The 15,299-nt window shown below is 59.3% G+C and overlaps 1 protein-coding gene across 3 annotated transcripts in view; it reads left to right on the top strand.

Annotated features, from left to right (window-relative positions):
• Nucleotides 1–15,299, top strand: part of ADGRG1 (adhesion G protein-coupled receptor G1) — a 40,689-nt gene that overhangs the window by 14,302 nt on the left and 11,088 nt on the right. For all 3 annotated transcript variants that reach the window (XM_036440287.2, XM_036440286.2, XM_036440288.2), the window contains exon 2: nucleotides 14,988–15,086. In XM_036440287.2, the coding sequence (XP_036296180.1) occupies nucleotides 15,023–15,086 (64 nt within the window). In that variant the 5' untranslated portion in view covers nucleotides 14,988–15,022. The remainder of the gene's footprint in view (nucleotides 1–14,987; nucleotides 15,087–15,299) is intronic.

The raw sequence follows: 15,299 nt of genomic DNA, 5'->3' as shown, positions 1-15,299 counted from the left end.
GGCCTGGCCCGGTGCCCTCTGACCGCGAGGCTTCTCTGGCTGTGTCATCAGCGGGGCATGTGGCAGACCCTGGGGGCAATTCATGGCCCAACCCCCTCCGCCTGGAGCATCGGCCTTCCTCACCCACAAAGACTCTCATTCAGTCCCAGGTGCTGGCAGCCCTCAGAGATTTGCATTTTCACCCTCACGTCACAGATGGGGGAGCGGTTCCCGGTCCCCAGGCCAGTGGGAGGTTCCTAAACCCGGGTCTCCGGCCTCCCAGCCTGGACCTTCTCCCCACGGCACTGCCGACGGAGCGCTCAGTGGGTGTTACGTATGGCAGGGAAGTGGGCGAGGGAACGTGGGCACACGTGGGGTTCCTCAGTGGCCCTGAGCCCGCATACCCCCATCCCCGAGCTAATCTGGCCCCGGCACCCACCCCCACATTCTTCCCCGGGAATTACGCCCTGACAGGGCCCGGCCATTCTAGCACATCAGCCAGTGTTTGTGGAACCCTCCGTGGCCTTCCTGTCACCATGAGCGCCCCAGCTGCCTCTCCAGGGGCTCCTACGAGCCTGCTAATCGCGAGGAGAGCTGGGTGGGAAGCACAGAGGGAGCCGGGCATCAGCGTCATGGACCGGAGTGAGGCTGAGGGGGTGAGGGAGGAGTGGGGAAGGGGGGCCGCCCACCTCCTAAGTCATCGGGGAGCCGATGCGGCCCCTTGCTCTCCCTATCCAAGGGGCCTGCCCCTGCGCAGGGGCGTCCCTGACCTCGAGGTACTCCCCCCTCCACCCACCTGCACCTGACCTTGCCTCGGAGAGCAGTGGCCGTGGGCGGGGCTGGAAGGAATCCTCTTGAGGTTTTTCTCAAAGCTGCCCTCACCCTCTGTCCGGGACTGCGCCTGCCGCACCCTCCCGGGCTCTGCCACCTGCGAGCACATCCCAAACCAGACGGGCAGTGTCTGCTCTCAGCCTGGCTGGGAGTCAGCGTGCCAGGTCCTGGTGCCTGGACGGGGGAGGGGGAGCTGGGTACAGGTGCAGTCCCCTTCCCTTGCCAGGACCAGGGGCAGGGGGGGAGCACTCTGCTGCAGTGCCACCCCGCCTCTGCTCCCCAATCTGTTTGGGGAACCAGATGGGCAGCGGCAGGAACTGCTGTCCAGGCGGGACCATGGGGCGGGGGGACCGGCCGCTATCCGTGGGCCTCCCCGAGGATAGAGAAAGTGCCATGCTGGCGTTGGTGAATGCCCGAAGGGTGGGTGGCACGTGCGGGAGGGAGGAGGGCGGGTCTGTAGCTTGTTACTTGGGCGGCCATGCTGCCCCGAGCCCGTTCTGTGACGTCTGGAATGACCTCTGCGCCGGCCGGCCGAGCTGAGGTTGTAAAGTGAGGATCGTTCATTTCTTTGGCGGAGACTCGGCTCCGGGCAGCAAGGAGCTAGAAGCTATCATAAGTGCTTTTTTATTTTTTATTTTAAAAACAATTTAAAAAAAATTGATTTCAGAGAGAGGAAGGGAGAGCGAGAGAGAAACATCAGTGATGAGAGAGAATCATGGATCGGCTGTCTCCTGCACACCCCACCCTGGGGATCCAGCCTTCACCCCGGGCATGTGCCCTGACCGGGAATGGAACCCTGACCTCCTGGTTCATAGGTCGATGCTCAACCACTGAGCCACACCGGCCAGGCTGTTGTGACTGGGGGTGGGACCGCGGTGCTGTGCCTCGGTTTCTCCGGGTGTTGCTGCAGTTGGTGAGCAGAAGAGTGTGTACAAGGCCAGGGGTGCCCCTCGTGTGCCCTCTCTGGCTCCCCTGAGCCGCAGCCCCTGCCCCTGGGCTCTGGCGCCCACAGCCCCTGCCTCTGGGCCCAGCAGGCCCTGGAATCCTTTCCAGGACAAGGTTCTACCGAGAACAGCAGCTCCTTTCTTTGCTTTCTCTTCCGCTTCCTCCGGGGGCCAAAAATAGTGCGTGAATGGGACCCAGCTCTGGGCCAGCAGCAAGACAATAGCTGCCTCCTGACCCAGGCAGGCCTCCTGGCTCCCGGCCACGGGTGGGGGTCGGGGTGCGGGCGAGGTGCAGGGGAGGGGGGTGCGTGGCCACCCCGCAGGCCCCCAAGCCCCTGCTGTCTTTCCCATGACCTCTGCCAGAGAGCACCCCACATCCCCCCCATTTCCCCTGGAGCGGGGTGGCCTCGGGGTTTCCCGCCGGTGCTGGGAGGGTGCTGGGAGGGTGCTTGGAGATGTTTGGCTCCCTGTCTGTCTCCCCAGCTGGCTGTGTCCGGCGCCCGAGGCCTGGGTGGAGACGCCCCTTGTCCTCCTCTGCGCCGTCTGACACCCGCGGGCCGCCCCACGGCTCTGATTTTCTCTTCCTTTTGACTCAGTGGGGCTTTCTGGAGGTCAAAGGGCCGTGCCCTCGGGGGAGGAAGTGAGCTCCCCGTCACAAAGGGGATCCAAGAAAGCTCGGACGTCCCTGGAGGGGGGCCAGGGTCAGTCAAGCTTCCGATGGACATAGCGTCTTCGTGTCCCCCTGTCTCCGGGCAGATGTGGGCTTGAAGTCCATGCCCCTCTCTCTTACGGGCGAGGTGGCTGGGAGCCAGTCGCAGCACCTCCCTGAGCCTCTGTTTTTCCATCTGTGAGATGGGCTCAACGGGGCTAACGTTTGCCGAGCGGTGGGAAACGGACCTCCAACCTGCTCAGGGTAGTGCCTGGCACACAGGTGGAGTTTCAGAAGCCTGTTCTCCTCCCTCCCAGGAGGACTGGTGCTTACTCTGGGACACAGAGAGGAGGGTCTGACACCCCGCCCCTCTTGGCTCCCAGGGAGCTCGGGGAGAACCCCCAGTCCCAGAGCTCACTCAGGAGGAAGTTCCCTGCCAGGCTGTGACAATCCGGGAAGGCTTCCTGGAGGAAGCGGCCCCCAAGAGCCGCTCCCTGAAAAGGATGGTGCACATTCTACACTCGTGGCAGCCAAGGGTGAGAGGTTCAGAGACGGGTCCAGCCTGGGTTGAGGTCAAGGCTACAGACCGGAGCTTCCAGAGCCAAACGCAGCAGGCAATAGGCATTTTTTTGGTCCCAGAGTTAGGCCCCCCACCAGGTTCTGAAAAGATTTGGGTTTGGAGTGAATGTTGACAAACGTAGAGGCAAGTGTTCTCCGCAACCTGCTTTCTCAAGCCCGCCCTTTCTCCCGCCGGCTCCCAGCCCCGCCGGCCGGCGTCTGCGTGAGTTGGGGACTCGGGTAGGAGACAAGTTAGGGGGCCTGCGCCTGAGCCCTGAGCTGGGCAGTGACGTCGCTGCTGAAGCTGCCAACGGTTGCCAGGGAACGGTTGCCAGGGGCTGCTGTCACCTGCGCCCCTTCTCCCGCGCTGGCGCTGGCGGGCTGGTGGCTTGCAGCCCGGCTTCCCTGCTGCCCCCTTTGTTTGAGGCTCCGTGAGGCTGAGGCTGAGGGGCTGAGGGCTGGGGTCCTCCCCGCGCCTCTTGGACAGAGAAGCTGACGGGCACCCCGGTGGCTGAGCTCTTTCGTATTTACAGTCCACTTGTCTCCCGGGAGGAGTCCAGGTACGATTCTTCCTGCAACCTTCTCCCTCCCCTCCCCTCTCCCTCCTCCCTCTCACTCCTGGTCCTGCTCCCCTCTCCTCCCCCAACCCACTTCCCACCCCCTTTTTCCTTTCCCTTCTTCACCCCTCTCCTCCCTTCTATCTTTCTCTTCTCCCTTTCTCTTCCCTACACCCCTCCATTCCTCTTCCTTCCCCTTCCCCTTCCCCTCTCCCCCTCTTTCTCTTTTTCCCTCCACTCCCCCTTCCCTCCTCCCTCTTCTCCCCAACACTGAGGGTGTAGCTGGTGGGTGGGGTGGGGGTGGGGCTGGGCTGGCCTGAGGACCCTGGGGGATTCTTAGAAGTCACTGTAAGGGGACTCGGGGTATGAAACACCCCCCCAGAACAGCGAGGAAGTGGTTTCGGGTGAGATCTTCACCACCGCACCCCTCCCCTCAGCCACCTTCCAGCTGAAATTATTTTCCACGCCTGGGCCGCAGCCCAGGGTCAAAGCCAAGCCTCAGAGGGTCGGGGCCTTCAGGAGACAGAGCACAGGGACAGAGCTGGGACCGCCCCAGCAGCAGGGCCCTGGGAGTTACTAAACTAACCCTGACAAAACACATTTCTTGCCATTTTTTACTGCGAAATCCACGGCGCCTTGTATTGTGAATTTCAAAGACATGCTTTTTACAGCCAGGTAAGATCAAGGGGAGACGGGCAGCAAAGTCAAGGGCAGGAGGGAGCAGGCCCGGAGGTCGAGCCTCGGCTCCGCCTCTTGCCAGCTGTGTGCTCTGCAGCTGCGGCCTCAGTCTCCTTATCTGTTAAATGGGTATAATGGTACTTGGCTCACAGGCTTGGGGAGAGCTTAGAATCGAGTCTCCTGCGTTTTCAAAGAGCTGCATGAATGTTAGCTGTGTTACGGAAGGTAGTGAGCACCCTGCCCTGGGGGGGTATGTAAGCAACAGAGACCTGGGGAGGCTGTGCGGTGTGCTCGGTCTGCCCTTGGGTGGGGGGGGTGGGACTCCGGGCACAGTGTCCAGGACTTGAGACTTGAGCCCTGAGCCTGGCCCAGGCCCCCCAAGGCCTCGTGGGGGAGGACATCTGGCTGGGTGTGCTGTCTGCCCCTGAGCCTGGGGCAGGGACCTGGAGGAGGAAGAGAGAAAGGGAGGGCTGGTGGTGACCTTGGGAATGCCCAGCGTCCTGTGCTTCAAGGACAGGTGCCCTGCGGGGCCAGGGCCACTGAGTGGCATCCTCCAGGAAGTGTGTGTGTGTGTGTGTGTGTGTGTGTGTGTGTGTGTGTGGGTGTGTGTGGGTGTGTGTGGGGGAGTGGTAAGGCGGAGGGGGGGCGTCACTGGCCTTGGGTGCGGTGGGAACACAGATGGGGAAGGGGAACTTGAGCCAGACAGCTGAGGTCCGACTGTGGTTCCCCAGAGGAGACTGGCCAGGAGGGAGGAGGAGGCTGCCCAGCTCCGTATCCCTGGCTGCCAGCTGGAGGTAAGCTGCAGAGGCCCTGGCTGTGGAGAGGGCAGGTGGGGCTGGGGACCACACCTATTCACTCAGAGGAGGACAGGAGGCCCCTGGCAGGGACTGACGGCCCGAAGGTCCAGGGACAGGGAGCAGCAGGGCTGATTCTGGACCTAGTGTGGCTCCCGCTTGCCACCCTGCCAGGGAGGGGCATTCCTGGGCAGGTGCTGGCGGGTGCTGGCGGGTGCTGGCGGGTGCTGGCTGGGGCTTTGGAGTCCGGCCGCAGCGGCTCCTCGGGGAGAGGGCTGGGGGACTTGGCCGTGGACTGAGGCTGGCCTGGAGCATGGAGCTGACCCTGCACTGCTCATGAAGGAATCTGGTCCTCACCCCACACCAGGTTCTGCCGGATCGGGGACCCTCCTAGTTCCCCCTCCTCCCTTAGGGTCTAGGTCTCCTTAATCCACTACAAAGTTCTCGGAGGCTTTGATTCTCACTCCCCGAAGTTCTTGCATCCTCATGTTCTCTCTCTTTTTCTCTTTCCCTCCCTCCCTCCCTCCCCATTCCAACATTCTAAGTGTCTCAGCTGCTTGAGGCACGGCGAGGGCCCAGCTGTCTGCGGTTGACTTTAATGGAAGCGCCAACCTGGGGACAGGCTGGCAGTGCCCTTTGTCCAAGAGCGGGCGACGCTGGCCGGAGGGAGGCGGGATGGGGCCGAGTGCACCTCGGGCTCGCTCTCCCTCCGGGGACCTCTTGCCTGGAAGTGTCGAGGATAATGATGAGTGGCCTGGGGACCATCACCGCCTAAAGGGCTCCTGCAGTCCATCTTGTGCTGCTAATGGCCTTGGGGACAGCTCAGAGGGGAGCGGGGCCTGGAGGCCGGGATTGGGGGGAGAGAAGGGGTGTGTGTGTGTGTGTGTGTGTGTGTGTTTGTGTGTGTGTGTGTGCAGGCTTCCTATCTGTGTGGTGGCAAGATTTCTGAGAGCTTATTTTCATGTTGATGGTTATCCATGCAAAAATAAATAAATAAATAAATAAAAAATAAAATAAAATAAAAGGATGCACTACCACGTTGAGCTGGGAAACTAGGGCCCATCTAGCTTGGTGGATGTCCTTCCTGCAGGACTTACTAGGTGTACTGGTTAATAATGCGGATTTTTTTTCAATAGATGGGGTTATACATATGTTGATATATATGCAGTTTGATATGTATGTCATTTTGTTGTATTGACAACACACTTCAAAACTTCATATGTCAAATTTCCTGAAGGTGCTAACATCATAGATATTTTTACACTTAAAAATGTCGAATTTTGTGCCAAAAAAAGAGCATTTGCGGGAAGTTCTAATTCATTACTTGATTACTTGAAGTGCTGGGAAAGGCATCGTGTACTTTGGGAAACTTATAGTGAACATGCTCCGTCTCAAGATACTATGAGCGCTGGTTTAGAGGCTTTGAAAGTGATGGTTTCGATGTGAAAGACAAAGACAGTCCAGGTCAACCGAAAACATTTGAAGACCAACAATTACAAGCATTATTGGATGAAGATGCGTGTCAAACTCAAAAAACAACTCGCAGAAAAATTAAACGTTGCTCAGCAAATAATTTCTGATCGTTTACAAGCAATGGGAAAGATTTTAAAGGAAGGAAAACTGGTGCCACATCAACTGAACAGAAGACAAATGGAAAACCGAAAAGTCATCAGTAAAATGTTGCTTCAGCGGCAAGGAAGTCTTTTTTGCATCAAACTGTGACTGGCAATGAAAAGTGGATTTATTTTGAGAATCTCAAATGCACATCACGGGTTGATCAAGGTCAACCATCAACATCGACTGCAAGGCCAAATGGCTTCGGAAAGAAGACACTGCTCTGCGTTTGGTGGGATCAGGAAGGTGTGGCGCATTATGAGCTTCTAAAACCATGTGAGACCGTTAATACTGATCGCTACAACAACAAATAACCAATTTGAACCACGCTTTGATCGTAAAACTACCAGAATGGGCCAGAAGACACCGCAAAGTAATTTTGCTTCATGATGATGCACCATCACATACTTCGAAACCAGTTAAAGACACATTAAAAGATCTTGCCTGGGAAGTATTAACCCACCCGCCATATTCACCAGACCTTGCTCCTTCAGATGACCACTTGTTCTGATCCATGGCCCACATACTTTCTGAGCAGCACTTCAAAACATCCGAAGAAGTGGAAAATCGGGTCTCTGAATGGTCTGCCTCAAAACAAGGAAAGTTCTATTGGGACAGTACCCACAAATTCCCTGAAAGAGGGGGAAATGTGTAGCTAGTGATGGACATTACTTTGAATGAAGCACTTTTGGTGTTTCTCTTGAAATTATCGTGTTTTCTTTACACGATAGAAACACCTAGTTAACAAAACCCGCATTACTCACCGGTACACCTAGTATCAGAACCTCTCATGTGCTAGACAAGACCAAGCAGGCCCGCATCCCTTCTCTAACTTGAGAATAGTCCTTAGGGAGTGCTCGGAGTTTTCCATGTGTTTTAGAAAGACACATCGAAAGGTTGTGCCTCCCGCAAGCACCCCGACTGGGATCAGCGATCAGACTTGCCACCCGTATGCGCCCTGGGCCAGGATTAGAATGGAGTGACACTCTGGTGCCAGGGTGGGAGCTCTAACCACTGAGCATGCTGGCCAGGGCACCACCCGGTGTCCTGTCCAGCTCCGTGTGGCTGGAGTACGAAGGCTGTCAATATGGGGATGTGGAGGCCGGAGCTCAGGGCATCGGGGTCTGCACAGACAGGCAGAGGTCGGAGTTGGGAGCCAGCAAGCCCAGCTCCTCTCTGGGTGGGTGACTGTGTTGGCCTCTCTGGGGTTTTAAACAAGTGCTGCGGTTCCCATAGAGCAGCTGCAGGGGGCGGCTCCCGCTAGCCGGCTCCTGGAGAACTCAGAGTCTCCCACTGGCAGGGGCGCCCTCTCCTCCCCTCCTCCCCCTGGGCCAGGCCTCACTGGCAGAGGGATCCGTGGCCCTGGGACTCGCTGGGCCGGCGCCGCTGTGGGGAGGAGACTGGGGGCAGGGACAGCCCTCCGGGGTCGGGGGCAGGCCTGTGAGGCTCACCGTGGGCAGTGAGTGCGCCAGCCTTTGGCTCCGCCTGTCTCCGGGAAAGGCTGCTCGCTTGACTTTCCTCCTCCTTCATTGGAGTCGGATTCCTGAGGCCTGGAGCCACTGTGTTCCCAGCAACGCCAGGTCACCCTTCCTGGGGGGAGGCCCTATGTGTCACCAGCTTGGGCCTCGGTCCCCCCACACTTGGGAGCGGGGACAGGGAGGAGGGAGAGGCTGGGTCTGTGAGCTGGGCTCCCAGGAGCCCTGGGCTGGGGCGGGGCGGGGTTCAGGCTGGAAGTGGGGTGTGGCCCTGGGTCCCACCAGGATGAGGGCACCGCCTCTGAATGCTGGGCTCAGGTGCTTCTATGCAAGACTGACTTAAGCGGTTTGTAAACCGCGGTGGAGGGTCCTCTCAGCCCCCTCCTGGGCCCCCCAGGAAGCACCTGCAAGGGGTCCCCCTGCTCTGACCTAACTGCCGTCCCAGCTGAGGCCGTCTGAGCAGCTCCCGGCGCCTCCTCAGGGCCAGCCCGCCCCGTTCTTTCCCGTTCTCCCCTCTGCTCCCTGCACACACACTCACACACACACACACACAGAGACACACACACACAGACTCACACACACACACAGATACACACAGAGACTCACACATACACACAAATACACACTCACTCACACACACAGACACACACACAGACACACACACAGTCTCACACACACACACACACAGAGACTCACACACAGTCACACACAGACTCACACACACACACAGACACACACACAAAGACTCACACACAACACACACACACACTCACACACAGTCACACACAGACTCACACACACACACTCACACACACTCACACACAGTCACACACAGACTCACACAGTCTCACACACACACATACACACACTCACACACACACACAGACTCACAGACACACACACTCACACACACACACAGCCTCACACACAGCCTCACACACAAATACACACACAGACACACACAAATACACACACAGACACACACACTCACACACACACAGTCACACACAGCCTCACACGCACACACACACTCACACACAGCCTCACACACACACACACACACACACTCACACACACACAGACTCACACACACACACTCACACTCACACACACACGGACTCACACACACAGACACACACAGACACACACACACAAATACACACACACAGAGACTCACACACGCACCCAGACACACACACAAATACACACACAGACACACACACAAAAACACACACAGACACACACACTCACACACACTCACACAGACACACACACACTCACACACACTCATACAAACACATCACACACACACACAGACACACACTCAAATACACCCATACACACACAAATACACACACACACATCCCACCCACTGGCACCTTTACACTGCCCAGGTGCCATCCTCGCCCTCACCCTCCCTCTCCCCGTCCCTCTCCTGGCCAACCCCTTCCTCCTAGGCCTCTGCCCGGGGCTCAGGGGCCTGGCCAGCTGCTGACACTGTCCCCCCTCCGCCCCCCTCACCCCCTCTAGAACAGCTGAGGACCAGGCTGGGGCAGGGGAGCAGGGCGGGTCCTCCCCACCCCACGGCCTCCCCCGGGGGGCAAGCCCAGGCTCATGCGAAGCCCCACGAGGGGTCCCTCCCTCCTCGGCTGCCCTCTCCCCGCCCACCCTCCTCCTGCCCGCTGTCCAGGGCCCCGTCTAGGCTCCAGAAAGGGTGCCTCGGGGTGAGAGGAGGTTCCGCAGGGACACAGGCTGCTGGCCCCGGCCGGGCGCTGCCACTCCCCGGCTGAGGTTCTCTGTGAGACAGGGCTCCCCGTTTTATCCCAGGCCCGCCCCCCAGTGGCCCCCAAGCCTGCGGGTGTCAATTCACAGACCGGAGGGACACTTGTTAAAGCCGCTCCCCGGCCCAGCCCAGACCTGTTGTGTCCTAACCTGGCTGGGCTGGGGAGGGGGGAGAGGGGGTGTGAAAATGCAACTTAGCTCCCTTGGGGGGGGGGTCTGGCCCACACCGCAGGCAGGTTTGGGCTCTGTGATGTGAGCTCGTGACAACGGGGTTGGGAATGGGCCATGGCACCCCCCTCTTCCTCCCCCCGAGAGCTCAGAGGTGAATACGTTCTGGCGGCAGCTGGAGGTTGGGCAGAGCTTCCCGGAGAGGGTGTGTCTGAGTGACTCTCGGAGGATGGGCGGCAGGGCCGGGAGGCGAAGGGACACAGAGGCGGGCTGGCCGCAGGGCTGCCTTGGGAAGGGGCAGGAGCGGGGCGGGGACCAGCATCCTCCGGGAGAGGGGCCTCCGGCAGAGGCTTCACCCCAGGGCCGCCGGGTCCTGTCCACTCACTTCCACCTCCGTCCTCTGCGGAAATGGCTTTTCCAGGAGCCGGGCTCGGGCTGGCGGTGACTCGGTGACTCGTGGCTGGACACGGTTGGCAGAGGAAGTGACTCAGACCCCGTGGGGATGGCGGGGGGGGGGGGGGAGAAAGGGAGCTGTGGGTCTCTGCCCACGGCCCCCTCCCCATGCGAGAGGGGCAGGGCTGGGCCCGAGCCGGAGCCCCTTCTCCCGGCTCAGACAAGCCCTGGGTACCCGCTGCTCCACCTCGATTCTGGGGGGCCCTGTGAGGGGGCCCCCATTGTGCCAGGCTGGGCCTAACCGATCTGTGAGGTCAGGGGCAGCAGCTCTGGGAGGAGAGCTGGAGGGTGGGGTTCTCCGAGGGGCTCGCCCCCCAAATTCTCTCTCCCAGGCTGGGGTTCTCTGCGCTGCCGATGCTGCCCCCCACCTTCTCTCCTGGGCTTTGGGGCTCTTCCCAGCCAAGGGCATGTGCGTCCGGGGGAGCTTTATCTGCAAGAAGGAGTTCTCTAGAGCGAGACCCAGGGCCCCGCCTGGCGCCCCCCACCCCGCCGTGGTGACCAGGGAACCGATAGCCCTGCCCTAGCCTCAGTTTCCTCATCTGCGAAATGGCCAGGCAGTGGGACCAGCCTCCAGGGGGGCACGGAGGGTTCATGGGCCGCTGGAGAGGGTGCTCTGCTGTTCTCATCGAGGTCCTGCCTGCCACCTGGCCGGGGCTGCGTGAGGGCGGACGAGGGGCCGGCCGGGGGACCAGCGGTTGGTTGACTCTGAGGGTATTTGATGGCCGAGGCCAGTCCATCTCTATGGGTCTCCAGGTCCAGAGACCAGGGGTTCTGGCCAAGCGGTCCATGTGGAGGTTCGTGTATAGGGTTCAGCCTGCAGAGCACAGGGCCGCCCCCCAACCCCATTCCCGCTGAGCCAGGTGGGGGCACGTGGGGTGGGGACCAGGGCATTCTGGAGGTGCTGGGGTGTGTGGCCTTCATCATGGGAGCTGACTGAACCCGCCCAGTGGGCAGTGTGGGGTGGCCGATCTGGGGTGGAGTCTCCTCCTGTCCCCAGGATGCTCTCCTGGCCCCCGGGCTCCGCGGGCAGCCCCAGGTCCGGCTGCGAGGACGGGACTTTTCTGGGTGGGGTTCCCATCTTCCGGTTGAGCTCCGGAAAGGAAGCTTCACGCTCTGAGAATTTCCCAGCGTGGGGCCGCCTGGGCCACGGGACAGGCCATGGGGCCGGGAGTGGGGGGGACCCGGGGAAAGGGGGGGACACAGGAAGGGCCTGTGACAGCCCGGAGACATACATTTATCCAATACATCTTTATGGATGTCAGAGAGGAAGGGGGAGGGAGAGGGAGAGAGAAACATCAATGAGGAGAGCGGATCATCGGTCGGCTGCCTCCTACACGCCCCCACACTGGGGATTGAGCCTGAAACCCGGGCCTGTGCCCCGACCAAGAATCGCACCAGGACCTCCTGGTTCCTAGGTCAATGCTCAGCCCCTGAGCCACGCCGGCCGGGCATATACAGGGATATTTCGCTGACCCGGATGGCTTCTACCGTACACATGGCCCTGCTCTAAATCCTTACGGCTATCGATTCATTTAATTCGTGCCGTGACCCCAGAGGCTGGCTGTCCTGTCCTGGGACCTAGTCCATGGGACCTAGTCCACAGGACCTAGTCCACGGACAGTGGGAGCTCACATGGAAGGCCAGTGTGCCAGAGACAACGCCTCCGCTGGCCAGCTCTGTCCTCACTGGCTATGCGATGTCTGGAAGTCGTTGGCCCTCCCTAGGCCTCAAGTCTAAAAGCCATAACAGCCAAAACCGGTGTGGCTCAGGGATAGAGCATCGGCCTGCGGGCTGAAAGGTCCCAGGTTCGATTCCGGTCAAGGGCGTGTAGGAGGCAGCTGATCAATGTTTCTCACTATCTCTCTCCCTTCTTTTCTGTAAAAAAAAATCAATAAAACATATTTTTAAAAAAATAAATAAAGGCTATAACATGGTTGGGGTGGAGGGGATCAGTGGGGAGGGGACATCTGTAATACTTCCAACAATAAAGTTACATTTAAAAATATATATTTTATTGATTTTTTACAGAGAGGAAGGGAGAGTGATAGAGAGTTAGAAACATTGATGAAAGAGAAACATCCATCAGCTGCCTCCTGTACACCCCCTACTGGGGATGTGCCCGCAACCAAGATATATGCCCTTGACCGGAATCGAACCTGGGACCCTTGAGTCCGCAGGCCGACACTCTATCCACTGAGCCACACCGCTCAGGGCTAAAGATACATTTAACATAAAATAAAACAAATGCCATCACATGGGGAGCTTGGGCCAGATTCTCAAAGCGATGTGTGAGGTACGAGTTCACAGGATAAAGCAGAGGCCGCTGCCTGGGACAGGTGACATTTGGACAGGGAGTCAGAGGTAGACAGCGGCAGCGGCTGGAAGAGGAGAAGGGAAGAGGGGGTCCGGGAGGGGCATATTTCTGTCCTGGATGCTGTGTTTCCTTCCTCTGGTCTGGGTGGCAGAAGGCGGTTTCAAAAGGGGCTCAAAATGCTCAGAGCGGCCACAGAGTGAAACCAGAAAAATCACAGCCCAGGAAACAGTGGCGTTCCCTAAAACACTTTCACATCCTTCTTCGGAGGGGTCTGGGGATGCCACCAGAGCAGGAGGGTGAGCCCGAGGGACCCATGGTTAGACCGATGAGGCCCAAGAAATTAGGGTTCCATTACACATAGAGGACTGGCTCCAACTTGGGGGGGGGGGGGGCGGGCGCAGGTCAGTTCGAGGAAGGCACGGCCCCAGCAGGAGACAACGAGCTCTTGCCTGCGTCACCGATCCCTCTAACACTACCCTCAAATTGGCCATGGAAACGCCGCCTCCTCCCGGAAGCCCTCCTTGGTTTCTACCAAACCCTCACTCCTCGCGTGCCCCTAGATTGCCAGGCTTCCCTTCGCCTGGCCTGTGGCAGGTGGCTGCATCTGTCACCATCACCATCTGCAGTTCCCCACAGGATGAGGGTGCCTGTCTGCGTCTGGCACCACCCAGCGTGGTCAGAGGGCCAGATGGCAGAGGCAGAGACCAAAGCCACCTGCCATCTCTCTGTGCGTGCCAGGCACACGGGTTCCCTGCCAGGCGCTGCCGATCTGACCAGGCAGGAAGAACTCCTGGCTTCTGGGCAAGTCACTTAACGCCCCCCGGACCTCAGTATGGCCCCCCTGGACCTCAGTATGGCCCCCCTGGACCTCAGTATGGCCCACGGGCTCAGCCACAGGGTTGGAGGGGGTTCCTTAGGTACGAGGGTGGGGTGGGCTAGCCGAGGCTGGCAGAGAGTAGGTGCCCAGCTAATAGAGGCCGTGGGGGGTCAGAAGGGCCCCCTCTACCCCGGGGTGGAGGTGGAGGTGGGAGGGTAGTTGGGCCACCCCCCACCTGAGCCATAAGGTTGAGAGTCTCTCCTGATTGGGACGTCCCACTGCAGTTCCACAGGCCCAGAGCCTGGTGGTCATGATGGAAGCGCCCTTCCCCTCTGGCCCCTGTAGAGGGCGCCGTGGGCGCGCTGATCCTTCCCTCTTCTCCCACCTCTAGGCTGTCCACAGAGATGGGTTAGGAGGGAGCCCCCTGGCGGGCCGAGGAGGGAGCGCATCATCCTGCACTTCCTGGGAGGCTAGCAAAGGGGGCCCTGGCCAGTGGTGGGAGCCAAAGGAGGCCAGGACTGCCAGCAGAGGGATCTGGGGAAGGCTTCCTGGAGGAGGTGTCCTCTGAGCTGGGTGTTGGGGATGGTGGGGGTGAGACTCCTGGGGAGGACGCCGAGAGCCCCCTTCCTCCTGAGTCTCCTCCAGGCCTGGCGGGGGCACGGCGGTTCCAGGGGGCACTGGGGAGCCTTCCCCACTAGATCCCAGCTAAGATGACCCTCTTCTGGCCCTGCTGGGTCCAGAGCGCCCCATTTTCTGTGACTTAGACAGGGTCCTGTGGCAGCCAGGACTTGGATTTGGTCAGGCTCTGGTCAGCCACAGCCTCTTAAAAAAAAATTATAGCTGAAACCGGTTTGGCTCAGTGGATAGAGCATTGGTCTGCGGACTGAAGGGTCCCAGGTTTGATTCCGGTCAAAGGCATGTACCTTGGTTGCGGGCAGCTGATCGATGTTTCTAACTCTCTATCCCTCTCTTCCTCTCTGTAAAAAATCAATTAAAAATATATTTATATCTTTCATTGATTTCAGAGAGGAAGGGAGAGAAAGAAACATCAATGATGAGAGAGAATCCTTGATTGGCTGCCTCCTGCACGCCCCTCCATGGGGATGGAGCCTGCAACCCGGGTCTGTGCCCTGACTGGGAATCGAACCCTGACCTCCTGGTTCATAGGCTGATGCTCAACCACTGAGCCGCACCAGCGGGGCCAGCCACAGCCTCTTGATGCTCAGCTTCTGGCAGATTTTTTTTGGGGGGTCCCCGGGATCTTCCCACATTTGCCTCCCCACCTCCCATCCCCCCTGCTCGGCCTCCCTCTGCGGGGCTGGCTCAGCCACCCTGAGGGTCGGGCCCCTGGCTAATGCCCCTGCTGTCTTTCAGGCAGTGACTTCCCAGGGTGACTCCGAAGGCGGAAGATGGCTGCCCGAGGGCAGGTGCAGCCGGGGCCGCTGCTGCTGGGTCTGCTCCTCCTGGTTCAAGGTAGGCTTTCCTGAGACCGCTGGGACTTGCATCAAAGGTCCCCATGCCCTGACAGCAGCCAGTCCACCCCCTAAGCCCCTGGGCAGGTACGGGCCTGCAGACACAGCTTAGCAAGGGGATGGTGCCTTTGGGAAAAGAGAAAGGTCCCTCCCCCTCCCTTTTTTAAGGAATAGTTTATTGAATTAAAAAAAATACATTTTATTGATTTTTTAC

The sequence above is a fragment of the Pipistrellus kuhlii genome, unplaced genomic scaffold (assembly GCF_014108245.1).
Source record: "Pipistrellus kuhlii isolate mPipKuh1 unplaced genomic scaffold, mPipKuh1.p scaffold_m20_p_17, whole genome shotgun sequence".
NCBI lineage: Eukaryota > Metazoa > Chordata > Mammalia > Chiroptera > Vespertilionidae > Pipistrellus > Pipistrellus kuhlii.
This window is presented reverse-complemented; position numbering and strand designations above follow the sequence as displayed.